At 46.0% G+C, this 25,855-nt stretch overlaps 2 protein-coding genes across 2 annotated transcripts in view; one reads left to right on the top strand and one right to left on the bottom strand.

Moving 5' to 3' along the window:
- LOC142214655 (NACHT, LRR and PYD domains-containing protein 12-like) overlaps positions 1-25,855 on the top strand; it is a gene marked incomplete at its 3' end in the record, with an annotated part of 792,298 nt that overhangs the window by 475,153 nt on the left and 291,290 nt on the right. The gene's annotated exons all lie outside the window — the stretch shown is intronic.
- LOC142213479 (NACHT, LRR and PYD domains-containing protein 3-like) overlaps positions 1-25,855 on the bottom strand; it is a 78,979-nt gene that overhangs the window by 48,922 nt on the left and 4,202 nt on the right. The window contains exons 2-5 of the mRNA XM_075281828.1: positions 23,921-23,973; positions 7,396-7,559; positions 5,753-5,924; positions 2,259-2,324 (exon numbers count right to left, since the gene is read on the bottom strand). Coding sequence (XP_075137929.1) covers positions 2,259-2,324; positions 5,753-5,924; positions 7,396-7,559; positions 23,921-23,973 — 455 coding nt within the window. The remainder of the gene's footprint in view (positions 1-2,258; positions 2,325-5,752; positions 5,925-7,395; positions 7,560-23,920; positions 23,974-25,855) is intronic.

The raw sequence follows: 25,855 nt of genomic DNA on the forward strand, positions 1-25,855 counted from the left end.
AACACCCCTAGGGGGTCTAATAAATGCAAAAAAAAAAGAAAATTAAAAAAAATATAAAAAAATATAAAAAGTATTAAAAGTTCAAATCCCCCCCCTTTCCCTAGAACACATATAAAAGTAGTTAAAAACTGTGAAACATATACATGTTAGGTATCCCCGCGTCCAAAATCGCCCGCTCTACAAATCTATAAAAATATTTTTCCTGTTTGGTAAACGCTGTAGCGGGAAAAATAGTCAAAAGTGCCAAACCGCCGTTTTTTCACTGTTTTGATTCTGATACAAATTTGAATAAAAAGTGATCAAAGCAACATTTCCCGAAAATGGTAGAACTAAAAAGTACACCCGGCCCTGCAAAAAAATACGCCCAATGCATCCCCGTACACTGACATATAAAACAGTTACGGCCATCGGAATATGGCGACTTTTAGAAAAAAATTTTTTTTAACACAGTTATGTATTTTTTTTAAGGGGTCAAAATGTAAATAAAACCATAGAAATTTGGTATTCCTGGAACCGTACCGAAACACAGAATACAGGGGACATGTCATTTTGGCTGCACAGTGAACGCCGTAAAACCAAAGCCCGTAAGAAAGTCGCAGAAATGCATTTTTTCTTCAAATCCACCCCATTCTGATTTTTTTCCTGCTTCCCAGTACATTATATAGAATATTTAATGGCGGCATCATGAAGAAAAATTTGTCCTGCAAAAATTAAGACCTCATATGGCTCTGGGAGCAGAGAAATAAAAAAGTTATGGGGTTTAGAAGGAGGGGAGTCAAAAACGAAAAACGGAAATCAAAAAATGCCATTGGCGGAGGCTGATGTGAATTTTTATTTTTTTGATATTTTGTTTAACTATCTTATTAGTTATTATCCTGGCAGCACGATAATGTTGCTGGGCCACTAGGTCGCTCTCCCTGTAATCAGGGGTGAACCTGCCCCTTTCGCCGCCCGAGGCGAAGTGCAGAAAGCCGCCACCCCCCCCCCCCCCCCCGCCGGGAGAGGGGACAGAGCGGGGGCGTGGCTTAGCAGAGGGGCGTGGCTTAGCGCCGTTCGCCGGCAGAGAGCAGGCCCGGAGACTGCCTGCGCTCTGCCTGAGTGTGCGGGGAGGCTGCTGGAGCAGCACTGCTCCAGTGGCCTCCCCAAACCACCGCTCCGTGCTAAGCCAGCTTGTCCTGGACTGGCTTACTTTAGCAAAAATGCCGCCCTCCCTGAGGCCCTGGCATAGCGCCGCCTGAAGCGCTCGCTTCAGGTCGCCTCATGGGAGGTGTGGCGCTGCCTGTAATTGCTGTGTTGCAGTGGTGGTTGTTGTGGAGCGACGCACCCAGTAGAGTAGGGATCCACTATATAGAGGTCGCCGTGAAGTGACTAGTGGGCTTATACACCTTCATCAATATGTATACCAAGAGCCTTGCCTTCAGATTTTGCTGAGAAGCACAAGATTAATGTACAGTATATAATTGGGATGTAGAAAATGTAACTAAGTAAACCAAAGTACCACCAAAGTACCACCAAAAATGCTTGAAAAGCTGGAATTTTTTTCTTGTTTTAAAAACACATAAAAGTGTGCGGAGGACACCTTACTGAACAGAACACCCTCCTGCCGTCCACCTGCTTCATTGGGTTGGGGTTGTATTGGTTTATCTTCATGGAGACTGTGACCACTGGGTCTATGATAAGTTTATATAATGTGACTTACTTGTCAGTTCTGGGGTTAGTCGGTGTCCGTATACTGTATCTGTATTAGTTATAGAGACTGTATATATAATGTGACTTACTTGTCAGTTCTGGGGTTAGTCGGTGTCTGTATACTGTATCTGTATTAGTTATAGAGACTGTATATATAATGTGCACTCACCTGTCAGTTCTGGGGTTAGTTGGTGTCTGTATACTGTATCTGTATTAGTTATAGAGACTGTATATATAATGTGCACTCACCTGTCAGTTCGGGGGTTAGTCGGTGTCTGTATACTGTATCTGTATTAGTTATAGAGACTGTATATATAATGTGCACTCACCTGTCAGTTCGGGGGTTAGTCGGTGTCCGTATACTGTATCTGTATTAGTTATAGAGACTGTATATATAATGTGCACTCACCTGTCAGTTCGGGGGTTAGTCGGTGTCTGTATACTGTATCTGTATTAGTTATAGAGACTGTATATATAATGTGCACTCACCTGTCAGTTCTGGGGTTAGTCGGTGTCTGTATACTGTATCTGTATTAGTTATAGAGACTGTATATATAATGTGCACTCACCTGTCAGTTCTGGGGTTAGTCGGTGTCCCTCTTCATCCAGTAGGATTTGCTCCACCAGAGTGTCACCTAATAAGAGATGACAGATTAGTAGGATATTCTATATATGTGTGTATACACATCAGTGCTGGATGTACAGATATAAGTATAGGCTTATACAGTGACCAGGATGATGTGTAATGGTCCTATAGGCCACTGTACCTAATCATTGCAGTCTCATCATTGAGTGTTTTAGGGAGCGTTCACACTTCCGTCGTTGTCCGACAGCTAGTGTCCACTGGTAATGTATGTTCAAAATCTCGCACGGACATTAGTAGCGGGCACTCGCTGTGTCTGTGACATTTTTCATTGATTTAAATGGACATCAGGTGCGTTCTTTTACAGTCCGTGTCTGTCCTTAACTGTCCGTTCTCAAAGAGGTCCGACTTTTCAAGTGGACAGACAAAACTTACATGTCGGGTTCTTCTGTCCACTTGAAAAGCCGGACATCTTTGGGAACGGACACTTAAGGACACCCACAGACAGTAAAAGAACGCACCCGATGTCCATTTAAATCAATGCAAAATGTCACGGACACAGCTAGTGCCCGCTGCTAATGTCTGCACAAGATTTTGAACGGACATTACCAGCGGACACTAGCTGTCGGACACCAACGGTAGTGTGAACGCCCCCTTAGTCCTTGGTGTCCTGTTCTGCTGGTAACTAGATGTACTAGGCACATAGTTCTCCAGGGTTTAGGTGTTTGGGTGAGTTGTTTATATTGTAATTATTAACAGGCCAATAAAAAAATCAGTTTGTAAAAGAAGATTTTATTTATTAAGAGAAAAAAGCTATCCCAACCCAACATGGCCCTAAGTGATAAACTAATTGCCCCTCCCATTGTTAATCACATGACTAACCACAGCTTTGGAGCCGAGTTCAGTTTCACTAGTCACACCTAGACCTGATCACTGCCAGACCTGAAGTATCCAGAAATCACATACATAGAACCTGTCTGACAACATAGAGTAGGCTAAAAGATCTCAAAAAGCAGCAAAGTATGCCCCGATCTGAAGAGATTCAAGAACAGATGGGAAACAAAGTCATTGACGTGTATCAGTCTGGAAAAGGTTACAAAGCCAATTCAGAGGCTTTCAGGCTCCAGCGGACGCCAGTGAGAGCCATTACCCACTAATGGAGAAGAGATTAAATTTCCCAGGACAGATTGGTCAGCCTGCCAAATTCCTCCACCTGAGTGAGGACCTAAAACCAGAAAACAATGGAAGGCAAAATCTGCTCAGAATCCTCCTCTGATTTGGGGAGCAGAATCCACCCCCAACTCGGCATCAATATGGTCTAGATCAGGCTTGTGCAGTGTATTTAGTGTTTATTGCTATGTTTTATTGTGAATTTTGAAGACACTTTACTATTAGAGATGAGCAAACAGTAAAATGTTCAATATTCGTTTTGAATAACCACTCAATATTCGACTATTCGATCGAATATTGAACCCAATTATAGTCTATGGGGGAAAATGCTTCGTTTCAGGGAATCCCACCATTCGTCTCAGGAGGGTCACCAAGTCCACTATCACACCTCAGCAAATGATGCCAACACCTCTGGAATGACACTGGGACAGCAGGGGAAGCATGTCTGGGGGCAAATAACACACCAAAGTCCCTGTATTACCCCACTATCAAAGCCTAACAACTACACACTATACACATTCAAAAAAACCTCTATCAAAGTGGGAAAATACCTGGTTACAGGGGCGTAACTACTAGAGATGAGCGAGTACTGTTCGGATCAGCCGATCCAAACAGCACACTCCATAGAAATGAATGGATGCACCTGGTACTTCCGCTTTGACGGCGGCCGGCCGCTTAAACCCCAGCGTGCCGGCTACGTCCATTCATTTCTATGCGAGCGTGCTGTTCGCACGGAACGTGCTGTTCAGAACGTGTTTTAACGTTCAGAATCAGGCAGCGTATCAGTAGTGTGAATGCACCCTAAGAATGTAATTGTCCAAGTAGTACAAAGTCTTTCCAATGCCTTCTGGGGTAAGTGGAAAAAGGAATACATTCCTACCCTACAACATAGGAAAAAGTGGCAAACTGGTGAGACTAACCTCCAGCCTGGCGATGTGGTGTTAATGAAAGATTGTCAGACACACCGTAATGAGTGGCCTCTTGGTCTCATCACCAAGACATTCAAGTGTAAAGATGGAATTATACGTAAGGTAGGTTAAAATTGGGAAACTAGTTGAGACCAAATTGTTCTTGAGACCAGTGGGAGAACTTGTTCCTTTGTTTTCATCTAACGAACCTAGTAGTGACATCGACCAACATCAAGCAGGGAGTGTTCTGCCCTCATAGGCAAATTTATATTGTATGGTAACAGCACCATCTACTGGTCATTCACTGTAACCTCTTTTCAGCTCTAGCCCTATGCATTATGGGTAGTACCCGGGTTTTTTCTACTTCCTTCCTCTCCAGCCACCATTTTACATCAGCTCCCAGAGTGAGGAGGTCACTCCATGCCACCTCCACCATGTGTTTGCTATCTGAAGCCTATTTGAAGCATAGTCGGTAAGAGAGTTATACTTATGTCACTATGCCTTGTTTTACTGTGTGTTGATGCATTACATAGTTCTGTTCATAGCCTGTATTACTACCTCATATTTTACCATACTTGAGATTATCTGTATATATACTGTATATGCACTGTACAGATTGTATTCTAAGTGCCATTATTTCTTCCTATAGTTTCACCTTTCCTGTCTTTCCCGTCAACTTCCAATAAAGAGGTTTACCATGTCACAAGCCTTTTTCTTAAGAAGACAGGGGGTTTAGCTACATGTCTATTACACACCTCAGTCACGTGTATGAGGACAGCATAATGACGGACACATCACATACACAATGATACCGGTATGACACATCACATACACAATGTTACCGGTATGACACATCACATACACAATGATACCGGTATGACACATCACATACACAATGTTACCTGTATGACACATCACATACACAATGATACCGGTATGACACATCACATACACAATGTTACCTGTATGACACATCACATACACAATGTTACCTGTATGACACATCACATACACAATGTTACCTGTATGACACATCACATACACAATGTTACCTGTATGACACATCACATACACAATGTTACCTGTATGACGGACACATCACATACACAATGTTACCTGTATGACACATCACATACACAATGTTACCTGTATGACGGACACATCACATACACAATGTTACCTGTATGACGGACACATCACATACACAATGTTACCTGTATGACACATCACATACACAATGTTACCTGTGTGACACATCACATACACAATGTTACCTGTATGAAGGACACATCACATACACAATGTTACCTGTATGACGGACACATCACATACACAATGTTACCTGTATGACACATCACATACACAATGTTACCTGTATGACACATCACATACACAATGTTACCTGTATGACGGAGTTCCTCCAGTACAGTGTGCAGGCCGGGGGTACCATGACGCTTCTGTATGACATATAGACTGACCCACAATGCTATCACAGCTTTTCTTCCTATGTGGAATATATCCTGTAGTAATATCCGGGCCAATGTTTTTCTATTATTTTCTAGACTCAGGTATTTCTATAACACAAGAAGGTCACACATAAGGGTCATTATACAAATATACTGTAAATAATAGGGTTAATATCTACATACACTCACCGGCCACTTTATTAGGTACACCTGTCCAACTGCTCGTTAACACTTAATTTCTAATCAGCCAATCACAGGGCGGCAACTCAGTGCATTTAGGCATGTAGACATGGTCAAGACAATCTCCTGCAGTTCAAACCGAGCATCAGTATGGGGAAGAAAGGTGATTTGAGTGCCTTTGAACGTGGCATGGTTGTTGGTGCCAGAAGGGCTGGTCTGAGTATTTCAGAAACTGCTGATCTACTGGGATTTTCACGCACAACCATCTCTAGGGTTTACAGAGAATGGTCCGAAAAAGAAAAAACATCCAGTGAGCGGCAGTTCTGTGGGGGGCGGAAATGCGTTGTTGATGCCAGAGGAGAATGGCTAGACTGGTTCGAGCTGATAGAAAGGCAACAGTGACTCAAATAGCCACCCGTTACAACTAAGGTAGCCAGAAGAGCATCTCTGAACGCCGCACAGTACGTCCAACTTTGAGGCTACAGATGGGCTACAGCAGCAGAAGACCACACCGGGTGCCACTCCTTTCAGCTAAGAACAGGAAACTGAGGCTACAATTTGCACAAGCTCATCGAAATTGGACAATTGAAGATTGGAAAAACGTTGCCTGGTCTGATGAGTCTCGATTTCTGCTGCGACATTCAGATGGTAGGGTCAGAATTTGGCGTCAACAACATGAAAGCATGGATCCATCCTGCCTTGTATCGGTAACGGTTCAGGCTGGTGGTGGTGGTGTCATGGTGTGGGAAATATTTTCTTGGCACTCTTTGGGCCCCTTGGTACCAATTGAGCATCGTTGCAACGCCAAAGCCTACCTGAGTATTGTTGCTGACCATGTCCATCCCTTTATGAGCACAATGTACCCAACATCTGATGGCTACTTTCAGCAGGATAATGCAATGCCATGTCATAAAGCTGGAATCATCTCAGACTGGTTTCTTGAACATGACAATGAGTTCACTGTACTCCAATATATATATATATATATATATATATATATATATATATATATATATATATATATATGCACAGAGCACCATGGAATTAGTATATAATGTACAGAGCACCATGGGATTAATATAATAATGTACAGCACCATGGGATTAATATAATAATGTACAAAGTACCATGGAATTAATATAATTATGTACAGAGCACCATGGGATTAATATAATAATGTACAGAGCACCATGGAATTAATATAATAATGTACAGCACCATGGGATTAATATAATAATGTACAGCACCATGGAATTAATATAATAATGTACAGAGCACCATGGAATTAATATAATAATGTACAGCACCATGGGATTAATATAATAATATAAGGCACCATGGAATTAATATAATAATGTACAGCACCATGGGATTATTGATGCTCTATAAATATCCTCACCTCCAGATCTGGGATATTTCGGGATTTCAGCTCACTCAGAAGTGATATAGGATTCATGTTCTCCACAATGTAGAGCAGATCATCCTGGAAATATCCATACGTCATCCTCAGGACATGATCTTTATACTGACAAAGCTGCCGATAAAACTGCCGGGTCTCATCATCTAGGACATGAAGGAGACACAAGAATGAAATCTTCTAGGACATGGAGAAGACTGGGCAGCATTGTATGGAGAATATTCCTGTCCTGGATCATTCTAGAAGCTTCTACAGAGGAGACTCCACAACCTGTCACTTACCAGCACTATTAGGATGGATTTACAGCAGATATTATCAGACTGTATACATGTAGATAGACGGCAGTCACTGGGGATCGGGAACGTCCTCATGAATAAACTGGACTTACAACGATGAGTGACTTCATTGTCACGTGCTAGTAGTTACATGACACAATATTTTCTGTACATCGGATTTGTCTCACAAATATGCTCCCTAAAACAGTACAGAATATTCTGGTGACGGATTCACTTAGATCGGGGTCTTTTGTTCAGGATGATTATGTCTTGAAGATGGAGAGAAGTTACAAAGATCATCTCGTTCTGTGGAGGACTGTCCTGTTGTATCAGGCTCGGTTCACACCCGCGTCTGCTCTCCGCTGGGGATTCCCCCTTCCAGTTGAAAAATACGGAGACCAACGCTTTTCTCTCTGCATTTTTTGCCCTTCTCGGGTGTAAACCCAGTGGACCCCATTATAGTCTAAGAGGTCTGTGAGTTTCCACAGGTAACCACTTTTTTAAGCAGATTATGAATCTCCCCCTTTATTATGTATAAATCTTCCTGAGGTGGCGCTACATGGAAATGAAACACTTACCGCCAGTTTTCCCCAGGTATTGCAGCTGATCACTGGGGGTCTCGGTGCGGGCGAGGGCAAATTTACATATTTAGAAATTGCACAAAGAAGAAACTAACCTGAATATTGTATAGTTCTTATGGGGAGTCCCAGAACTGCGAGTTATTTTGTATGTTCACGAAATGGCAGATTTTAGGGTTTAAGAACCTTTTTACACCATTTGAAGCGACTTGTTCTAGTTATAATTTGTCTGCCAAATCTGCGAGAGCCGTGAATCTCTATTGTGATGGGATATACAGCACTGTGCAAATGTAAATCCCATCAATATTCAGTGTGAGCTTCGATCTTTGGAGGAGGAGTCCTGGAAGTGATGATATGGTCTCCACAGATATGTTGGTATATACATATATGCAACAGATATAGACTTATTGTGTTATACTGTGTTGGAGGAACTTACAGCTTCCGGACATTAGATAGCGATGTTATTATTGTTATGTGCTGAATACATGTAATGATAATGCTATGGAGACTTGTCTGTATCTCACAATGCTGCATCTTTCTATGGTTAGTTCTTTCCAGTGTGTTCCTTGTGTATTGCTATGTAGACATGCTGATGTTACCTTATGTTCTGAGAAGTAAACTGAAGATTAAGCCATATAATCTACTCTGAAGCTTTCTTCTGTGACTGCACTCTGCAACAAGATATAGCCCTGATCTCATATCATCCAGTATGTCTGGGATTACATGAAGAGACCCTGAGACTGATGGCAGGTGGGGGTGTTCGTGATGTTGGTGCAAGATTGAGGAGACGATGATGAACGGTGCAAAAAAACACACAATTCACTGAGTAAAGCAGGTAAATAACAGGGCTCCACAGAATGGAGGCACAGGATTGATAAGGAGAGGCTTAGTGATGGTGCTCCCTGGAGTCAGTCAGTGTCGCTCTGGTTCTGGGTGGTATCCTCAAAATTGGCGTTCCTTCTGTTCCTCAAAAACACTAAATATCTGCAATTGCTGAAGATGTGGAGTGCAGCTTCCTAAAAGTTACCCAGCCTGGTCAAAGGTCATGCATAGGCTATGTTTTATATATGAGGTCCATCCAAAAATTCACAGTCTCTGTTACACATACTTGTCCCAAAAAGTGAGCAGGGCTTTGGCCCATCTCCTGACTTTCATATTGACACTTAAACAAGTCTGTCACCCAAACTGTGTTTTCTCCTTGTGCATTAGAGTCTCAATTGCCAAGATATCACTGGCATCACAATGATCATGTTTCCAATGCTCTATAGAGGTAAGCCGCAACGCTGTCATTCCCGCGGGGCTGGGTTGTATTCTGGTCTGGTCTGTCTGACTGAATCCCCCCAGCATGCACAGCTCTCCTCTCCTGGGGAGACAGGGAACTGCACAATGTCTCCCCCTCACTAGAATGGCTAAGTCTAGATAAAGACAAATCTTCTCCTCAGCCTCTGCCTCAATGATTCAGTTATAAAATGACCCCTGTGTTCACTGACCAGGAGCATGTAATAAGTGTGAATTAGCCGTCTCTTATCCCGCTGCTGTACTGGGACGCTGCACTAGCACTAGTAGTGCACAGGACATAATGCACAGGCCGGCAGGGGTGTCACCGAAAATCATGATAAATATCCAGAACACACCAATGTCAGCAATGGCAGATCTAAATCAGTGACGTTAGCCAGAGGGGTGTGAAAAACTTTCCAGATCTGTGCCCAAATCACTTTCAAAAATGTAAGTTTTTCCACACAATTTTGTTTGTTTTTGTGTGATGACACCACCTGTGATGCTGAATAGAGATGAGCGTATACCGTTCGATCAAGTAGGTATTTGATCGAATATTACGGTATTCAACATATTTGATTTCGATCAAATACTACGCGGTAAACGCAATAAAAATTCGTATCCCCTCCCACCTTCCCTGGCGCTTTTTTTTGCACCAATAACTGAGCAGGGGAGGTGGGACAGGAAGCAGGAAAACGTAGGCATCGAAAGTCATTGGCTGGCGAAATCAGGTGACCTCGGAATAAGGGTGCATGCACACTACGTAACGCCGGGCGTGTATGAGAGCCGTACACGCCGGCGTTACAGCAGGGCTGCCGAACACTTCCCATTCACTTCAATGGGAGCGCTCGTAAACGCCGCTGTTACGAGCGCTCCCATTGAAGTGAATGGGAAGTGTTCGGCAGTCTGCCGTAATGCCGGCGTGTACGGCTCTCATACACGCCCGGCGTTACGTAGTGTGCATGCACCCTTATAAGAATAGTGTTAGCCATGTTCGTGTCATTTGTGGCTTGGTGTTAGACAGGGAGAGACATGCTGAGGGCGAGAGAGGATTTAGGTTTGGTTAGGCAGGCAGGAAACATTGGCAGAGCTACACTGCTTGATGAGTGTATATACACCTCCAGTATATACACCACTAGTATATACACCTCCATGGTGCAGAAACTGAGGTAGCTGACTTTGAGAAACCCTTGGGTTTTGTAGATGGTACTGCATCAAAGGTCTCTGCTGCTCACAGACCCTGCTCAATATACAGTATGTTGAGTTCCAGTGTGTGGTGACATCGCACAACAGCCGGTGTTCAGGCAGATGTAGGTGTTGCTGGAGGGTTTTCAGGCGAGCAGCGGCAAATGTAGACTTACGAAAGTGGGTGCACAAGCGGCGCACTTTCACCAGTAGCTCAGGCACATTGGGGTAGATTTTTAAAAACCTTTGCACCACCAACTTGAAAACTTGGGCCAGGTATGAAAAGTAATTTGAGTCTGGCAAGCTCCAGAGCCGCTACCAGGTTCGGCCCATTATCACACACGACCATGCCTGGGCCCAGGTGCATTGCTGAAAACCACATTGCCGTGGGCAGTGTGTTTTCTGAAGCACAAGCAGATGAGCATCAGCACGACCTGATGACGTTTCCCCACACCAGTGCTGCAGCGTTTCAGCTCGCAGCTGGGGTTGATGTTACGGTGGAGGAAGAGGCTTTGTGAGAACCGCTGCCAGGAATCTTGGGTGGGGAGAGGTGATCAAGTGGACCTTATAGCAATGCACGGAACTCAGGGCCCGCCTGATGTTATGGGACACGTGCTGGTGCAAGGCGGGGATGACACACCAAGAGAAGTAGTGACGGTTAGGGGCAGCATAATGAGGTGCTGCAGCTGCCATCAGGCCTGAGTCTCCACACGCAGAAACGCCAACATCTCCAGGGCCAGCAGTTTTGAGATGTGGCCGTTTAAGGCTTGGGCATGGGGGTGGGTTACGCTGTACTTCTGTCTGCGATCAAATGCCTGGGAGATGGATGAAGGTGAAGTCCCAAAAGTGTCAGTGGCAGATTTGGAGGTGTCCTGGCTGGTGGTCTGGACTGCAGCGCCAGCACTGGAAACAGTGGAAGAGGCATTGTTTGCTCTCTCCCACTGAGCCCAGTGCTTGCCTTAAAAATGATGGCACATGGCTGAGGAGGCCAGGTTGCTTTTCTCAGAGCCCCTATTCAGTTTTGAGTTGCACAGTGTGCAAATTACACTCAGTTTGTCCTCTGTGCATACGTTGAAAAATCTACACACCATCGAGGGACGTGACCTTGATGGGTGACTTTTGGATGAGTAGCTAGTACAGGGAAGATATTGGGCCTTGCTGGCTCTGGCTCTGGCCTGGCTTCTGTGAAGCAGCTGTCCTGTGCCTGTGGACATGCCTCTGCCTCTAGCCACCTTTTTGGGTGCTGCGCTTTCCTCCATATCTACACTGCTTTCCACGCTACACATCACCCTTATCCAGGTTGGGTCAGTGGCCTCGTCTTCCACCACCTCCTCTTCCAATTGCTCACTTTCCTCTTACTGCAAACTGCACATAACCACAGCCTGCCCTGACGGCAACTGTGTCTCGTCATCATCACTGAGGCCGAAAAACGCTTGTTGCGGGTCCACAACCACAAAATCGGCAGGAGATTGCGGATGGTCCAGTGTTTGGGCATCAGGACAGAGAAATTTGTCTGTTAGCTCCTTGGATTCGTGAAGTGGTTGAACAGAGTCGAAGAGTGAAAAAGGACCCTCAAACAGCTCCTGGGAGGGGGCAAGGGTGGGATGACTTTGCTGGGAAGATTGGGCATGTTGGGAGGAAGGAGGGGCAGACTCTTGAGTAGGAACACGCCTGGAGGTAGTGGCTGACTGGCTACTGGAAAAGCAGCTGTAAGCATTATCCACTAGCCATTGTAACACCTGTTCGTGGTTCTCAGGCCTGGTCTGCGTTTTATCCAGCACCCTGCTTAACGTTACCATCAAGCCAGGGATTGTGGATGAGCACAATGCTGGCTGCCCCTCACCAGTAGGCATTGCATCTGCAGTAGCTTGACCATGAACTGGGCCCCCAGCTGGATTTCCACGCCCCAGTCCTCGTCCTCTTTCGCTAGCCTTACGCATTTCAAGATGTATACAAGCGTAGTGTATTGCAAGTATACACGGTATATATTTTGACCGTATGGCAAGTACGGTCTATACTGTATAGCAAGTAGACCCCTTGCTTCACACCCGTATGTGACAGGTATATTGGGCTCACAAACCGATGTATACACGGTATCTATTTTGAGCATATGTGAATTATGGTCTATACTGTATGGCAAGTAGATCACTTGCTTGACACATGTATGGGACAGGTATATTGGGCAGATGCTCCAGTGTTTGGGCATCAGGACACAGAAATTATTCTGATAGCTCCTGGGAGGGGACAAAGGTGGGATGACTCTCATGGGAAGATTGGGCATGTTGGTAGGAAGGAGGGGGCAGACTCTTGGGTATGAACATGACTGGAGGTAGTGGCTGACCGGCTGGTGGAAATGCAGCTGGAAGCATTATCTGCTAGCCATTGTAACACCTGTTCCTGGTGCTCGGGCCTCGTCAGAGTTGTAGCCTGCGTCCTGCTTAACGCAGCTATCAAGTCAGAAATTGTGATAAGCGCATGCTAATGTTTCTTTAGGTTTTAAATTTGGGTTTCTGTCCATATTAATGTAGAGGAAAGAAGGTTTCCAGGTATTTTTCCCACTTTCCATAGAGGTTCTATTGAGTGTGGAAAGTGTGTAGTTGTTAGGCTGTGATAGTGGAGTAATACAGGTACTTGGGCTTGTAGATGCCCCCCAGACATGCTTCCCCTGCTGTCCCAGTTGCATTCCAGAGGTATTGGCATCATTCCCTGGGGTGTCATTGTGGACTTGATGACTCTCCTTAGTCGAATTTGGGTTTCCCCTGAAACGAGCATTTTTTCCCCATAGACTATAATGGGATTCGATATTCGGTCGAATAGTCGAATATTGAGGGGCTACTCGAAACGAATATCAAATATTTCACTACTCGCTTATCTCTTGGTTAACAAAAAACACCATTGCAAAAATACCCTTAACAAAACAAGATTTTAGACTAAAAGGACTGACTGCAACTTTTTGAACGTTTTGGTCAAAACCAGTTTGTTACAAATGGATTTGCTCATCTCTATTGTAGACTGAGGACATTCCAGATTTTCTAGATGGGAGATTAGTCCAGATACACTGCAGGCCAGGGTAGTACAGTTAGGCCACACAAGCCTCTCACCATGGCACAAGCAACATGTGGTGTAGCATTGTCCTGTTCGTAAATAGCTTCTAGGACATTTTGGAGAAATTACTTTACCACTGATTCCACAGCCAAATCAAGCTATTAGGACACAAAAATGAAGACTAGAGGGGTCTGGATACCGTACATTATGTCAAACCACTTTATAATCCTGGGAGAAGAACTGTGAAGGTTTCTTCAAGGCATTGCCTGAGTAGTCTCAGACCAATATCCAGCTAATAGAGATGAGCGAACAGTAAAATGTTCGATATTCGTTTCGAGTAGCCCCTCAATATTTGACTACTCTCATCGAATATCGAACCCTATTATAATCTATAGGGGGAAAATACTCGTTTCAGGGGTAGGCAACATTCGCTCAAATTATACTTACCAAGTCCACGAGTAAGGGTTGGGCTGGATCCTCCAAGAAGTCTTCTCCGTGCAGCGTCCCCGCGGCATCTTCCGGCTCTGAATTCACTCTGCCAGGCATCGGGCCTGGGCAGAGCCGACTGCGCATGTCCGCACTACAAGCTGATGCCTGGCAGAGTGAATTCAGAGCCGGAAGATGCCGCGGGGATGCTGCACGGAGAAGACTTCTAAAGGTTGGAGAAGAACCAGCGTTGATTGGCAGACTGTATAGCATTTGGCCAATCAATGCTGGTTCTGCATCGAACTATTACATTCGAACAGTGAGTGGTACTCGATCGAGTACGAGTATTTCGAATACCGTAGTATTCGATCGAATACCTACTCAATCGAGTACTACTCGCTCATCTCTACCAGCTAACAATGTCTCCAAGACAACATCAGGATACATTGCTGAAGAGGATAGACCTCAGTTCCAGTCTCCATCTTGCTTGATAGCCTTAGAGAGAAGGTGTGAGCCCATTAGAACAATTGTAGCTGTATATCTGGCTGGGAAATGCAAACGCCTTCTCATGTTTTCTGTCAACACGGTTTGATGCTCTAGGTCTGGAGCGTGAGGTCACTTGCAGTAATCGTAACTGCGCGGATCAATCAGATGATCGGTCCATGGAGAGGTTCGCATTTGTGCACCTCTTGCTGTCAATCCAGTTTGTATTATTCTCCCAAACACTGGGCTGTTCAGTAGAGAGCTGACATCTTGGTGTAGGAGCGTAGCGATCTCCCGAAGTGATAAACTAAAGTCTCTCAGTTTGAGGATTTTATCCATTTTGTAAAAGAAAAAATATATATCCTTGTACCGTGTTAGCCAGTGGATATGAAATGAAAGAAATTTTCTGAGAGAAGTCCTCAGTAGTTGATACCTTTTTTAATGGCTAACTCAAAAAGTTTTTTGATGACATATCGAGCTTTCGGGACTATAGAGGTCCCTTCATCAGGATGGTACTCTATAGTCCCGAAAGCTCGATATGTCATCAAAAAACTTTTTGAGTTAGCCATTAAAAAAGGTATGAACTACTGAGGACTTCTCTCAGAAAATTTCTTTGATTTTATCCATCTCAGTTTATGACAAGTGACAACAACTGCCACATAGACAAACATAAGGCATTGCACAGTCATCCCACACAACCTTGTAGGACTTTTGAGGATCACGTAGCTAAAACTTTGCCTTCAGTCTGACTTTTATGCCTCTCCCACATGTCACAGATCGGAGCACAGGACACATTGTTCACTTCTGTCAGGGGGACATGATCTTCATGGATCCTCCTCTTATATACGAGATTAGATCACAACATGCTTTCACTGAGCTTGATATAGAGGGGGGGTATTAGGCCGTTCCCTGCACCCCCCTATCAGATAACCAAAGGGTCAGATCTTCATTATTTCTTATTGGACAGATACCTCTTCTGAAGAAGACAGCATGAGTATGATCCTAATATTCACACAAGACAAACAGTTTTAACTAAAATTACTGGATGAGAACAAGAGGCATAAAAAGAGCAACTGAGTGTGATGAAAGTATTGTCACGTAATAATGTGATATGTGACTGAGCCTGAATCGTGCTGGAGTCACTGCAGAGAAAGATCGTCTATTATCTAATTCATAGTCCAGGCAGAGTAGTTTCGGATTGGGGTGACTAGGTCTCTCTAGTAAAATGAATTCACAAAACCGCTACCTACAAATTTTACCCGACACTCATTTGCAAATTCCTAAAATATCCCCAACATTGCAGTAGTATCCTAACTGCCTAGCCTTGGTCTCTGAGTTACTGTCCTGGGGTCCTGTCAGTAATCTGCTGCCTGGTCCTTGCCTTGAGGTAGGGTCCTCTTATCTCTGTGAGCCAAATATATCTGCCCACGAGGCCTCAGGAAGCAGCAAAACACTGAAACATGACTGGTTATTGGGAGGATTGGGCTCAGGGAGGAAAGATACTGCTCGCCCTGACTCTGCACCTAGATGATGTCACCAAGTGTGCCTGCAGTATACACAAATACACTGGGTTTCTTAAGCAGTCCACCCAGGTTAAGATGCTACACAATGAGTATCTGTACGAAGTACAATGGCTATACTGTGCCATGCCATATGAGCTTGGGGTCCATCTGGCTCAGGGGCCCAATGGGGGACTCACACCTTCAACTGTGGGTCAGTCCGAGCCTAGGGAAGAGACAGGGATGTGTAATTAGGGGGACACCTGAGTCTGATTGGTGGACAAAGAGACTGGAAACTGCGTGTGCTTGTTGAAGGATCTACTGGTGGATTGCCTGGTGACAGTGTGTGCCCCCTCGTGTAACCACTGCTCCCAGCACCTCCTGGCTGATCATCCAAGATGGCGAGCCATGTCCATCCTTCCTCTCTCACTCCACTTATTCACCTTCTGTGTAACTCAGCACAATGTCATTGTTAGAGATGAGCGAACACTAAAATGTTCGAGGTTCGAAATTCGATTCGAACAGCCGCTCAATGTTCGTGTGTTCGAACGGGTTTCGAACCCCATTATAGTCTATGGGGAACAGATACTCGTTAAGGGGGAAACCCAAATCCGTGTCTGGAGGGTCACCAAGTCCACTATGACACCCCAGGAAATGATGCCAACACCTCTGGAATGACACTGGGACAGCAGGGGAAGCATGTCTGGGGGCATCTAACACACCAAACAGCCCAGTTTGGGCAAATTCATGGTGGAGGGAGCCTCTAACCAGCCCAGTTTGGACCAATTAATGGTGGAGGGAGCCGCTAAACAGCCCAGTTTGGACCAATTCATGGTGGAGGGAGCCTCTAAAAACCCCAGTTTGGACCAATTCATGGTGGAGGGAGCCTCTAAAATACCCAGTTTGGACCAATTCATGGTGGAGGGAGCCTCTAACCAGCCCAGTTTGGACCAATTAATGGTGGAGGGAGCCTCTAAACAGCCAAGTTTGGACCAATTCATGGTGGAGGGAGCCTCTAAAAACCCCAGTTTGGACCAATTCATGGTGGAGGGAGCCTCTAACCAGCCCAGTTTGGGCAAATTCATGGTGGAGGGAGCCTCTAAACAGCCCAGTTTGGGCAAATTCATGGTGGAGGGAGCCTCTAAACAGCCCAGTTTGGGCAAATTCATGGTGGAGGGAGCCTCTAAAAACCCCAGTTTGGACCAATTCATGGTGGAGGGAGCCTCTAAAAACCCCAGTTTGGACCAATTCATGGTGGAGGGAGCCTCTAAAAAACCCAGTTTGGACCAATTCATGGTGGAGGGAGCCTCTAAACAGCCCAGTTTGGGCAAATTCATGGTGGAGGGAGCCTCTAACCAGCCCAGTTTGGACCAATTAATGGTGGAGGGAGCCTCTAAACAGCCAAGTTTTGGGAAATTCATGGTGGAGGGAGCCTCTAACCAGCCCAGTTTGGACCAATTCATGGTGGAGGGAGCCTCTAAACAGCCCAGTTTGGGCAAATTCATGGTGGAGGGAGCCTCTAAAAAACCCAGTTTGGACCAATTCATGGTGGAGGGAGCCTCTAACCAGCCCAGTTTGGACCAATTAATGGTGGAGGGAGCCTCTAAACAGCCAAGTTTGGACCAATTCATGGTGGAGGGAGCCTCTAAAAACCCCAGTTTGGACCAATTCATGGTGGAGGGAGCCTCTAACCAGCCCAGTTTGGGCAAATTCATGGTGGAGGGAGCCTCTAAACAGCCCAGTTTGGGCAAATTCATGGTGGAGGGAGCCTCTAACCAGCCCAGTTTGGACCAATTCATGGTGGAGGGAGCCTCTAAAAACCCCAATTTGGACCAATTCATGGTGGAGGGAGCCTCTAACCAGCCCAGTTTGGACCAATTAATGGTGGAGGGAGCCTCTAACCAGCCCAGTTTGGGCAAATTCATGGTGGAGGGAGCCTCTAAAAACCCCAATTTGGACCAATTCATGGTGGAGGGAGCCTCTAAAAACCCCAATTTGGACCAATTCATGGTGGAGGGAGCCTCTAACCAGCCCAGTTTGGACCAATTAATGGTGGAGGGAGCCTCTAACCAGCCCAGTTTGGGCAAATTCATGGTGGAGGGAGCCTCTAAAAACCCCAATTTGGACCAATTCATGGTGGAGGGAGCCTCTAAACAGCCCAGTTTGGACCAATTCATGGTGGAGGGAGCCTCTAAAAACCCCAATTTGGACCAATTCATGGTGGAGGGAGCCTCTAACCAGCCCAGTTTGGACCAATTAATGGTGGAGGGAGCCTCTAACCAGCCCAGTTTGGGCAAATTCATGGTGGAGGGAGCCTCTAAAAACCCCAATTTGGACCAATTCATGGTGGAGGGAGCCTCTAAAAACCCCAATTTGGACCAATTCATGGTGGAGGGAGCCTCTAACCAGCCCAGTTTGGACCAATTAATGGTGGAGGGAGCCTCTAACCAGCCCAGTTTGGGCAAATTCATGGTGGAGGGAGCCTCTAACCAGCAGAGTTGTGGGAAAGCAGGGTGGAGGGAGCCTCTAACCAGCAGAGTTGGTGGAAATCAGGGTGGAGGGAGCCTCTAACCAGCAGAGTTGGGGGAAATCATGTTGGAGGGAGCCTAGTATTAGCAGAATTGTGCAACGCTTATGGTGGATGAGTATGAGGATGCGGAGGAATTGGAGAGGTTGAGTACAGACATGGAGTTTCATGTTGGGGTGCTTTACACAGGTGGGCACAAAAATGAAGGCTTTATCCAGTGGTGGTTCATTTTTATCAAAGTGAGCCGGTCGGCACTCTCAGCTGACAGACGGGTGCGCTTGTCAGTGTTGATGCCACCGGCTGCACTGAACACCCTCTCAGATAGGACGCTGGCGGCAGGACAGGACAGCACCTCCAAGGCATATAGGGCAAGTTCAAGCCACAGGTCCAACTTCGACACCCAATACGTGTAGGGCGCAGAGGGGTCGGAGAGGACAGGGCTGTGGTCGGAAAGGTATTCCCGCAACATGCGCCTATACTTCTCACGCCTGGTGACACTAGGACCCTCCGTGGCGGCACTTTGGCGAGGGGGTGCCATCAAGGTGTCCCAGACCTTAGACAGTGTGCCCCTCGTTTGTGTGGACCGGTGAGAACTTGGTTGCCTACTGGAGGAACTGCCCTCCCTGCCGCCAACGTCACATGCTGGAAACATCTCCATCATATTCTGCACCAATTGCCTGTGGCAAGCATTGATGCGATTGGCCCTCCCCTCTACCGGAATAAAAGACGAGATGTTGTTTTTATACCGGGGGTCAAGGATAGCAAAGATCCAGTACTGGTTGTCCTCCATGATTTTGACAATACGCTTGTCGGTTGTAAAGCACCCCAACATGAACTCAGCCATGTCTGCCACAGTGTTAGTTGGCATGACTCCTCTGGCCCCACCGGAAAGTTCAATCTCCATTTCCTCCTCATCCTCCATGTCTACCCATCCGCGCTGCAACAATGGGACGATTCGAAGTTGCCCGGAAGCCTCCTGTATCACCATCACATCATCGGACAACTCTTCTTCCTCCTCCTCCTCCTCCTCCTCCATTAAACGCAGTGAAGCGGACAGATGTGTGGACCTACTCTCCAGCTGTGACGGATCGGATGCTATCCCTAACTCCTCTGTGTGATCTGAGTTATCCCTGATGTCAATCAGGGATTCTCTCAGAACACACAAGAGCGGGATTGTAAGGCTCACCATCGCATCCTCAGAGCTCACCCTCCTTGTGGACTCCTCAAAGACCCGTAGGATGTCACAAAGGTCTCTCATCCATGGCCACTCATGGATGTGAAACTGAGGCAGCTGACTTTGTGGCACCCTAGGGTTTTGTAGCTGGTATTCCATCAAAGGTCTCTGCTGCTCAACCACTCTATTCAACATCTGAAACGTTGAGTTCCAGCGTGTGGGGACGTCGCACAAAAGCCGGTGTTGTGGCACATGCAGGCGTTGCTGGAGAGATTTTAAGCTAGCAGCGGCTACTGTCGACTTGCGAAAGTGGGCGCACATGCGCCGCACTTTCACCAGTAGCTCTGGAACATTGGGGTAGCTCTTTAGGAAACGTTGCACCACTAGGTTGAAGACGTGGGCCAGGCATGGAACATGTTGGAGTCCGGCAAGCTCCAGAGCTGCTACCAGGTTCCGGCCGTTATCACAAACGACCATGCCTGGGCCCAGGTGCAGCGGCTCAAACCATATTGCAGTCTCATCGAGGAGGGCATCCCTCACCTCGGAGGCAGTGTGCTGTCTGTCCCCCAAGCTGATCAGCTTCAGCACAGCCTGCTGACGTCTACCAACGCCAGTGCTGCAACGTTTCCAACTCGTAGCTGGGGTCAATCTAACAGCGGAGGAGGAGGCGGTGGCGGAGGAGGAGGCGGTGGCGGAGGAGGAGGCGGTAGAGGAGGAGGAGGAGGGGGGTGTTCTTCTCGTGTCCCTGCCAGGAATGTTAGGCGGGGAGACGAGGTACACCGGGCCAGTTTGGGAAGCAGTCCCAGCCTCAACTACATTCACCCAGTGTGCCGTCAGTGAAATGTAGCGTCCCTGTCCGCATGCACTTGTCCACGCGTCGGTGGTCAAGTGGACCTTTGTGCAAAGCGCGGAACTAAGGGCCCGCCTGATGTTGAGTGACACGTGCTGGTGCAAGGCGGGGACGGCACACCGGGAGAAGTAGTGACGGCTAGGGACGGCATAGCGAGGTGCCGCAGTTGCCATCAGGTCCAGGAAGGCGGGAGTTTCAACAAGCCGGAACGCCAACATCTCCTGGGCCAGCAGTTTAGCGATGTTGGCGTTCAAGGCTTGCGCGTGTGGGTGGCTAGCAGTGTATTTCTGCCGCCGCTCCAATGTCTGAGAGATGGTGGGTTGTTGTAAAGAAACGCCTGATGGTGCCTTTGATGGTGCAGGAGAAGGAGATAAGACAGGACCAGGGGAGGATGAGGTAGAAGTCAACAAAGTGGCGGAGGCAGATGAAGTGGTGTCCTGGCTCGTCCTCTGGAGTGCATCGCCAGCACAGTCAGCAGTGGCAGTGGCAGAGGCAGAGGCAGTGGCAGAGGCAGTGGCAGTGGCATGAACGGCAGGCGGCCTTTGTCCTGCCGTTGCTGCCTGCCACTGATTCCAGTGCTTGGATTCCAAATGACGGCGCATTGAAGTGGTGGACAGGTTGCTCTTCTCAGAGCCCCTAATCAATTTCGAGAGGCAAATTGTGCAGACAACACTATATCTGTCCTCGGCGCATTCCTTGAAAAAACTCCACACCTTCGAGAAACGTGCCCTCGAGGTGGGAGTTTTTCGGGGCTGGGTACGAACTGGAACATCTTGGGAGATTCCGGGTGTGGCCTGGCTTCGCCTAAGCTGCTGACCTCTGCCTCTGCCTCTAGCTACCCTTTTTGGTGCTGCACCTGCCTCAACATCCACACTACTTTCCCCGCTTGACATCCCCCCTGTCCAGGTCGGGTCAGTGTCCTCATCATCCACCACTTCCTCTTCCAACTCCTGTCTCATCTCCTCCTCCCGCACAATGCGCCGGTCAACTGGATGCCCTGACGGCAACTGCGTCACATCATCGTCGATGAGGGTGGGTTGCTGGTCATCCACCACCAAATCGAAAGGAGATGGAGGAGACTCTAGTGTTTGAGCATCTGGACACAGATGCTCCTCTGTTAGGTTCGTGGAATCGTGACGTGGAGAGGCAGGTTGAGGGACAATGAAAGGAGCGGAGAACAGCTCTGGGGAGCAGGGACAGTTTGGGTTATTGTTCTGTAAAGCTTCGGAATTTTGGGAGGAAGGAAGACAAGACTGTTGGGTAATAGGAGGAGAGGAGGCAGAGTCTGACTGGCTGCTGGACAATGTGCTGTAAGCGTTCTCTGACAGCCATTGCAAGACCTGTTCCTGGTTCTCGGGCCTACTAAGGTTTGTACCCTGCAGTTTAGTTAATGTGGCAAGCAACCCTGGCACTGTGGAGTGGCGCAATGCTTGCTGCCCCACAGGAGTAGGCACGGGACGCCCTGTGGCTTCACTGCTACCTTGCTCCCCAGAACCATTCCCCCGACCTCGCCCACGGCCTCGTCCACGTCCCTTTCCGGGAGCCTTGCGCATTTTGAATTCCTAGTTAGAAATTGGCACTGTATACCAGTAGTAAAAATTGTGGGTGCACGTAACCCCAATATATTCTTTGAATTACCAGTCAGAAACTGGCACTATATGGCAGTAGCAAGAAATGAGGGTATTTATAACCCCAATATATTCTTTGAATTCCCAGTCAGACAATGGCACTGTATACCAGTAGTAAAAATTGTGGGTGCACGTAACCCCAATATATTCTTTGAATTACCAGTCAGAAACTGGCACTATATGGCAGTAGCAAGAAATGAGGGTATTTGTATTCCCAATATATTCTTTGAATTCCCAGTCAGACAATGGCACTGTATACCAGTAGTAAAAATTGTGGGTGCACGTAACCACAATATATTCTTTGAATTACCAGTCAGAAACTGGCACTATATGGCAGTAGCAAGAAATGAGGGTATTTGTATTCCCAATATATTCTTTGAATTCCCAGTCAGACAATGGCACTGTATACCAGTAGTAAAAATTGTGGGTGTATATAGCCCCAATTCTATTGCTAGGGGACTTGCAGGGTATTTCTGGGGTGAAGGTGGGGGGGCACACCGTTGGAACGGGTATCGGGGTATATATCGGGTATACGGGAATACACTGACAGTGTATTCCATTCAGGATCCTGGGAAAGCTGGGTTGCGGCGATTGAGCCCGTCAGTGCCACGTTACACTGACAAGCTTCTCCCTGGAATTTAGCTCTTATAAGAGCTGTTGCTTGTCTTCTCCTTCCTATCCTAGCCTGTCCCTGCCTACCCAGAATCTAAGCCCTAGCTAGCTGGACGGAAACCTCCGTCCTCGGTGAATTGCAAGCTCAGAATGACGCGAACCTGGGCGGCGCTGTTCTTTTAAATTAGAGGTCACATGTTTTCGGCAGCCAATGGGTTTTGCCTACTTTTCTCAACGTCACCGGTGTCGTAGTTCCTGTCCCACCTACCCTGCGCTGTTATTGGAGCAAAAAAGGCGCCAGGGAAGGTGGGAGGGGAATCGAGTAATGGCGCACTTTACCACGCGGTGTTCGATTCGATTCGAACATGCCGAACAGCCTAATATCCGATCGAACATGAGTTCGATAGAACACTGTTCGCTCATCTCTAGTCATTGTCTAAAATGAAAGGACATGTCTGGCAGTTTTCGGTCTCTCCAAGAGATCCACTACCCAATTAGTAGGCTGGATATCAGGGTGCTGATGGTCCAGTGAGGTGATTCTAGGACTGTGGAAACGGGCTGATCTCTAGGTGGATTACTATGAACAGCGCCCCCTACATGACTGGCGACCACAGCACATCAATCTCTGTCCCTGATAGGTAATATGAATAGGGGACTACTATAGGTCTATGGAAGGGAATGATAAACGGACAATTATATTATTAAAAGTTACATTTTATTTATGGATTTAGTTTTTGGAGTAGGGAACCATTCGTGTAGTTGATAGGAGTTTGTGACCCAGGATATGTTTTACAGCCATCTGATATTTCTACTCACATCGATGAGATTATATTCCCTTCAGTCTAATCCTTATCAGGCCATTGAGCTGTGGGAATTGTACTGATACTGTAAGATCCTTCACCAAGCACAAGAATAAGAAGGAAGAAAGCAAGACGTGCAGGAATTCTTACCATCTCTGGAAGTTGTATTGCCCATTCCCAAGCAGAAGCGGATACGGAAATTCCTGCAAAATAAAAATTATATTTAGAGAAAAAAATAATTATGCTAGGTCAATCATACAGAGGCAAGGATGTCAGTTCAGAGTAGTAGGTTTATTGAAGCAGTTCACACAGTCCAAAGAAAGACACCCCCGGAGCCATCAGCAAAGGGGGACATGACTTTGGGATGGGGGAACCAATAACTCCTGCAGTTTCTTCTTCGTGCAGTAGTTGTGTAGATTTATACAGACTGGGTCAGCTTTAAGAATATATCCGTGTATATTCAGCTTTAGGAGTATATAACTGTGTATTTTCTGCTTTAGGAGCATATATCGGTGTATATTCAGCTTTAGGAGTATTTATCTGTGTATATTCTGCTTTAGGAGTATATATCTGTGTATGTTCTGCTTTAGGAGTATATATCTGTGTATGTTCTGCTTTAGGAGTATATATCTGTGTATATTCTGCTTTAGGAGTATATATCAGTGTATATTCAGCTTTAGGAGTGTATATCTGTATATATTCAGCTTTAGGAGTATATATCAGTGTATATTCAGCTTTAGGAGTGTATATCTGTATATATTCAGCTTTAGGAGTATATATCTGTGTGCATTCTGCTTTAGGAGTATATATCTGTGTATATTCAGCTTTAGGAGTATATATCTGTGCATATTCAGCTTTAGGAGTATATATCTGTATATATTCAGCTTTAGGAGTATATATCTGTGTATATTCTGCTTTAGGAGTATATATCAGTGTATATTCAGCTTTAGGAGTATATATCAGTGTATATTCAGCTTTAGGAGTATATATCAGTGTATATTCAGCTTTAGGATTGTATATATGTATGTTCTGCTTTAGGAGTATATATCTGTGTATATTCAGCTTTAGGAGTATATATCAGTGTATATTCAGCTTTAGGAGTATATATCTGTGTATGTTCTGCTTTAGGAGTGTATATCTGTATATATTCAGCTTTAGGAGTATATATCTGTGCATATTCAGCTTTAGGAGTGTATATCTGTATGTTCTGCTGTAGGAGTATATATCTGTGTATATTCAGCTTTAGGAGTATATATCAGTGTATATTTAGCTTTAGGAGTATATATCTGTGTATGTTCTGCTTTAGGAGTGTATATCTGTATATATTCAGCTTTAGGAGTATATATCTGTGCATATTCAGCTTTAGGAGTGTATATCTGTATGTTCTGCTGTAGGAGTATGTATCTGTAAATAACAGCTGAGGCATATATAGAAACCTATGTGTGGGTATATAACCATAGCAACAAAACAAGTCAACCACACAATTGTACAAAAATATAAAATATAACTTTTATTGAATACTCATAAAATAGTATAACAACATGACACATACAAATAATGCAGGAAATTACAAAGGGGTAGACAAGACAACATGTACTAATATTCCAACATAAGGATATGGCATGGATGGCTCCATGAGCATGAATATATACCAGGCAAACAAACCATGAGGTTTAAACAGCTCAATGATAAGGTAAATTGTGTGAAGACACCTCTAAATTTACTGGCCCCAGGTAAGTAACATGCCCAAAAAGAATAACCAGAATATTGCCACCATACATACCCAAAAAATTGGGTCCTTGCATTTTTTGGGTATGTATGGTGGCAATACTCTGGTTATTCTTTGTAACCATCGGAGGTATGGCCCCCTGGTGTGGAGGGATGACCACCGGAGGTATGGCCCCCTGATGTGGAGGGGTAACCATCGGAGGTATGGCCCCCTGGTGTGGAGGGGTGACCATCAGAGGTATGGCCCCCTGGTGTGGAGGAGTGACCATTGGAGGTATGGCCCCCTAGTGTGGAGGGATGACCATCGGAGGTATGGCCCCCTGATGTGGAGGGGTAACCATTGGAGGTATGGCCCCC

Source organism: Leptodactylus fuscus, chromosome 7, assembly GCF_031893055.1.
Source record: "Leptodactylus fuscus isolate aLepFus1 chromosome 7, aLepFus1.hap2, whole genome shotgun sequence".
Classification (NCBI taxonomy): Eukaryota; Metazoa; Chordata; class Amphibia; order Anura; family Leptodactylidae; genus Leptodactylus; species Leptodactylus fuscus.